This window comes from Triticum dicoccoides, chromosome 7A, assembly GCF_002162155.2.
Source record: "Triticum dicoccoides isolate Atlit2015 ecotype Zavitan chromosome 7A, WEW_v2.0, whole genome shotgun sequence".
Taxonomy (NCBI): Eukaryota; Viridiplantae; Streptophyta; class Magnoliopsida; order Poales; family Poaceae; genus Triticum; species Triticum dicoccoides.
The window spans coordinates 466,628,150-466,634,228 of record NC_041392.1 but is presented as its reverse complement, the minus strand read 5'-3'; the positions used below and the strand labels follow the sequence as shown (position 1 = coordinate 466,634,228).

Below are 6,079 nucleotides of genomic sequence, written 5' to 3'. Positions count from 1 at the left end.
ATCCTCCGGACACTTGACCAGTGCCGTCAACGTATGATTTGTGTAGTGTGGGTTGGACAAGTGAGTAATAGATTCATCCCACGCCACCAAGATCCCACCACGTGTTCCCAACGCCGGTAAGTAGAAGAACTTCTCATATTTATTACCAAGGCATTGGCGCACAATGCTTGCAGATACATCATGCAATTTCGTCTCTTGTAGACATACAATGGCCGGATTGGCGGATGTCACCACCTGAAATAGAGCGTTCCTCCTCGCCGGAGCATTAAGCCCACGGACATTCCACACCAACATCTTAAGGGGTTGTGCATTCATTTGCGATGCCCACAACGACCCCGCGTAGCAGAACGGGTCACTAGGCCACAGCCGGCCCGTCGATCCACGGCCCGTCACTAGGCCACATATTATATAGTATTTGTTTGTATATAATTACACTCAGCCAAAAACAAAAGAATAATCAATAAAGAACAGAAAAAGAGTAAAATAAAAACACATAGAAATAGAAAACAAAATACCCACAAAAGAAAGAATTAAATTTCCTAAGGAAGAATGGATTAGTGGCATTGGTATTACAATTTAAGAACAAAGAAAAGGGGGGGGGGATCTAAAATAAACACTTACAAAATTTGCACGAAATATACATAAAAATTGCGCTTTTTAAAAATATGCAAGAATAAGCATATAAAAGGGGAAGTTTTCCAAAAAAGCAAATGAATAGTGGAATTGGTATTAACATTAATCAGAATGAAAATGAAGTAAACACTAAAACAATATCAAAATAATGATTTTTCCTGGAAAAGAACAAATTAGTGGCGTTGGTATTTCTTTTAGAGGAGAGATTTGAAAAAAAAGCTTACGCATAACTTTGCGCTGAAATTGCACTTTATCATAAAAATAATCATATAATCATGAAATTTTAACACATATTATATAGTATTTGTACGTATATAATTACACTCAGCCAAAACCCACAAAAACAAAAAACAACCAATAAAGAAAATAAAAAAGAAAAAGAAAAAATGCAACCAAGAAGAGCTAAAAAGAGCCCAAGAAGCAATTCAACTGACCCAAAATAGAGGTCAATCAATTCCACACAATCCAACTCATCACCAAAATTACACTTTAATTCAAACTTGGATTATTTTTCTACCTCTAAAAATGCCCAAAGAAATTTAGTCAAATTCTGCAAAAATCCTGGACTCCATGGATATGTTCATATCTCTCACAACCCTCTCCAATTCTTCTGTGATTTTGCTCTTCTATTTCTGTTTGAAGAAATAAAAAAAGAGCAGCAGCGCAGCCTAGAGACCAGTAGCTTCAGCAGCCCAACAGCCGAGCCGCAGCCCAATTCCATCCCCTGCTTGATCGAATCGAGGGCGTTACAAGGAAAAAAAACAGCAGACATCTCAAAGCAGAATCAAATGGTCACAAAATCAACTGACCCAAAGTGAAATTTTCAGCTGACTGACGTATAGCTAAAGTGATTCCGTTCACTTTTGAACAAAACCTATGCGCATGAACTGTTTTCAAATGCTAATGACTGACTGGTACACCAAACATATCACTTTTTCTCTCTCCAAGATCAATCTCATTACTGAATCGTTCAAGTTACCCTTTTTTCACCTTTAAAAATGAACACTGGCAGAGCACGGCACGTTGCTCTGAAGTCACCAACCGCCATTATATTAGAATCGTAAAGCTTTTTGACCAAACAATCATGCGTCATCTGCCCTAAAGTCTAACCTGTAGCAAATCATGCGTCACCTGCCCTAAAGTCTAACCTGTAGCAAGGGAACCTCCAATCAGAACATGGCGTTCAGTTTCAATTTCAATTGCTTCCAATCAGAACAATAGGCAAACCATAATATTACTACATCAAGTAGCTCGGATCAAACTAGTAACTTACTACAAGTACAGACGGTACAATCTCTGGAAGAAGCGAACACGCCACATACAAGCAACATTAAAGTCAGCATCGCAATCTAAACTTAGATGCGCAGCCGCTTGACCCGGCGCATGCATGCATGCATGCGCCTCGAATCACTGTTCGTCTAGAAGGTCGTCGCTTTCGTCGCCGAAAGCGGCCCGGGTCGAGCAGACCCTCGCCTCCGAGAACATCGTTCCCGGCCGGCAGAAGTAGCCCTTCTCTGGCGCGCAGTGCGAGTCCTTGGAGCAGACGCAGAGCCCTTCAATGGCGCAGCCTTTCTCGACGATGTTGGGGCTCCCTTTGATGCCGAGCACCTGGTCGCTCCACTCGCTGGAGAAGATCCCGTCGGGGTCGTACCTGGCCTTCACCTTGAGGAACTCAGCGGCCTTGGGGTACTTGGCGATGACGCCGTCGAAGACAAAGTTGCGGTTCTTGCCCCAGTGTGGGACGGCGCCGTACTTGCGCAGCGCCAGCTGCTCGATCTCGTCGACCACGTCGGAGTTTGCGCGCGGCTCGCCTTCAGTGTAGCTCCGGTAGTAGGTGACGTCGAAGTCGATCGAGTCCTCAGATTTCCCGAGGTAAGCGGAAGAGGCCCTGACGTAGCGGAGGAGCACGCCGAGCTTGGCGTCGAGGCCGCAGAAGGCGCGTGGCTTGAGGTCGCGGAGCTTCTGCATGTCGGCAATGAACGCCGGCGCCTTCGAGAGCGCCACGCTGAAGCCGGAGTTGTAGAAGAAGGGGCTCCGGATGCGTGGGTCCCACGTGCAGGAGGAGAGGAGGCCGTCCTCCGGGCTGCTGATGCACGTGCCGGACGCCTGGATGCGGTTCTGGAACCCCACCACCGGCCACCCTGTGAAGAATGAGCCGTCGTTGGTGAAGCCGTAGGCCTGCAGCTCGAACAGCACGGACGGCGCCCGCGCCGCCAGGCACCTGGCGATGTCGCCGCCGTCCTCCTCCAGGTGCTCCTCCGTGGCTCTGGCGGTGATGAGCGCGAGCGTAGGATTGGATCGAAAGCCGAGATAGTCGTTGAGGCCGTTGCCCTTGGTTGAGACGGGTACGCGATCGTCCTTGCGGTAGATCACCTTGCCTTGCCGCGGCAGCCACGCCATGTCGCCGAACTCGTGCAGTCCTCCCCACATGGCCGCCTGCGATGCAAAGTCCGTGTCGTCGCGCTTCTCAAACGTCACCGACCGCTTGAACATCGGCTGCAAGGCTAGCGTAACCTGCACATGCAAGCACACCCATAAATTAGCCCTTTTTTCATCGGTAAAAAAATGGAAGATCAAGCCTCCCGAACCCATAAACTAGCTACCATACCTTGCTCGTGCTGGTTCATTAGTCGTACTTAGTTTTCATTCCATGGACATGGATAGTTGTTAGCCTACTAATCCAAATTTATCTTTTACTCCAAAGCAATTAGAAGAGTAGTTAAGATCCATGCATGCATGGATGCACCAGCAAGTAGCCAAGTACATACTCGGGTACATACTCGGCAGTTGATATTTTCCACGACATATATGCACGAAAAGAATCCGAAACAAGCATGCACGAAAGAATTTTCTTCTTGCGTTTGTACGAAGCCGCGTAGGCGTAGGTAGTACCTGGGAGACGACGCCGAGGACGCCGAGGGAAACCTTGACCGCGTCGAGGTCGGGGTCCCCGACGCTGAGCTCCCTGACCACGGCAAAGCCCTGGCTGGCCGGTGCGGGCGTGACGATCCTCATCCCTACCACGTACTCGTGCACGGCGCTGCCCTTGCCCCACAGCGAGCTGCCGTGGGCACCCGTGGCGAGGAGGCCCCCGATGGTGAGTCCGTACCAGTAGGGCGAGTGCGGCAGCGCGAGCCCCGCCGCGGCGGCCGCCTGGATCAGGTCCTTGAGCACCATGCCGCTCTCCACCGTCATGAGCCCCTTGGCAGCGTCGACGCTCACCGTCTTGTTGAGCCGCTCCGTGCTGATGATCGTGCCGTCGCGGCCGCCGGGGCAGGCCAGCTTGGTGAAGCTGTGGGAGTGCCTGGTGGCCACCTTAACCTTGCGCTTGGACGCGGCGGCGGCAGCCACGGCGGCCACGAGCTCCTTCTCGGTGCGCGGGAACGTGGCGTTGGCCGCGCGGCAGATGGTGCGGTCCGGGAAGGAGCCGTACACGTTGGTGACGGTGCAGTCGGACGTGCCGCGGGCGCACTCCACCGGCTCCGGCGGCGGGCTGGATCCGGCGAGGCCGAGGAAGAGCCCCAGGAGGAGAAATGCAGGCGCCCTGCTACGTCCCGCCATTGCTCTTGACACTTCGCTAGTCGACCTTGTAACACGCACCGCTAATGTGTAGGGTATGTGTTATATGGAATGCGAGCGAATGACTACCGCTGTTAGCCAGGGCAGGCATTAAATAACTGAGCAAGAGCTTGCCAGCTCAAGGTCATGGCCGGCTTGGTGTGCAATTTCCTCGCTTGTTTAACTATGCCCAAGTCCTTGTCGTGCCATCGACGAACGTCCTAGCCAATGCAGCGTCGAATGGACCGTTCGCGCGCGTAAGATGGAGCCCCACGTTTTCTTTGCACGATTTGTTCTTCTCAAGTGAGTGTTGATCCAGAGTTGGTGCATGTATTCATTATTCGCCGGCTGTGTTTCTAAAATTAATTATGTCCACGCGCGGTTGGTGAGGCCACACATAACCATATCCATATAGGGTCACTATAATTGAACGTTCTAATAGGGGCTTTTGGCGAAAGATCACATAGGTTTGTTTGTACGCATATACCCGTTTATATTCTTTCCTGGAGTAAAACGAGATTGAAATGAAGAATGGACGACCAGTCCCGATTTCTATTGATTCTTCAATATATATACATCTGAAAGAGGTGCCTGTTCAAAGACATCCCTCCAGAACAGGTGTGTGTGTGTGTTGGCAATAGAGAGAGAAAGGACATGACTGTTTGGGGTTGAATACATCACTTTGCTAATGATTGTTTGTTAATTAGCATGGGCTAATTAACTAATTAATTCCTAACACTCCTCCTTGTAGAACACCGCGCTTCTTGAATGATTTACCATTGAAGGCTTCTTGTATATTCATCTTCCATCTTGAAAAAACTGTTGTATAATCTTGAGAGTTTCCCTCAAAAACTCCGTGTGAAAAATATGAGGAGAATAGTGCAGTTAATTATGTTGTTAAAACTCTTTTAAACCCAGTGAAAAATAATAAGAAAAAAAATGATGCAACATATAATGATTATTGTCTTCTTGATAACTCATATGAGAAAACATTTGAAGAAGAAGAAAACTCATTGGTCAATCTAGAGAACAATAAGTGTGCTTTGATACTTTCCTTTAAAAAAACTGTGAGGAAAATTGTAAGTGTTGTATATATTGCCTCATTAAAAATTTCTATGAGAAACTTCGAGAAAAACTCATAAGAGAAAAAAAGTGTGATCTGATATATCATTGAAAACTCTTTTAAAACCAGTAAGAAAAATACAAAGAGAAAATGATATGACATATTATGATAATTGTCTCTTTGATAACTTATATGAAAAAAAACCTTGCAAGGATAAAACTCATTGTTAAGTTTAGAGGACAATTAATATGTCTTGTATACATCCGATAAAAGTACCCGCCAGAAAAAATAGGACGTATGACATATATTCTTGTGTTCATATTACCTCATTAAAAGCCTTGACTAGAACCTTGAGAGTAAACTCATAAAAGGGAAAAAAATATAATATAATGTTTCAATAGGCTACAGTTTTAAGCATTAAAATGAATATAGCTGTGGCGACCACCACAACTGCTAACTTTGGAAAATTTGGTGCGGGTTAATGAAATGTAGTTGTGGCGGGCATTCTAAGAGCACGCCGCTAGTACATGACAAACTAGTGGTGAGTGGTTGTTTGGCGCCTGCCACTAATGTTTTTGTCCCATGTCCAATTCTGTAAAATATTTTTTTAATGATTAAATTCAGTGATGACTCAGTTTCGAAGATGAAGTTGAAAGAATGCATCTTCTTAGGTTGACAAGCTGGCAACAACCCACTCGTATAAGCCCAGGCGTTCCTTGAGATCACTCGGAATTCATACATGCTACAAGCCAAGCTCCCCGTTAAGTGCACTGGATATCACTGTATCTATTATTTCAAATTGCCAATTATTAACCTTTTCAGGTG

At 46.8% G+C, this 6,079-nt stretch overlaps 1 protein-coding gene across 1 annotated transcript; it reads right to left on the bottom strand.

The window, feature by feature from the left end:
- Positions 1-1,797: 1,797 nt before the first annotated feature.
- LOC119331883 (L-gulonolactone oxidase 2-like) lies at positions 1,798-4,291 on the bottom strand. The gene is made up of 2 exons (XM_037605060.1): positions 3,526-4,291; positions 1,798-3,147 (listed from the first exon to the last, which is right to left on the bottom strand). Exons 1-2 carry the CDS (start codon positions 4,192-4,194, stop codon positions 2,041-2,043), a joined length of 1,776 nt encoding a protein of 591 aa, XP_037460957.1. The 5' UTR covers positions 4,195-4,291; the 3' UTR covers positions 1,798-2,040.
- Positions 4,292-6,079: the final 1,788 nt, after the last annotated feature.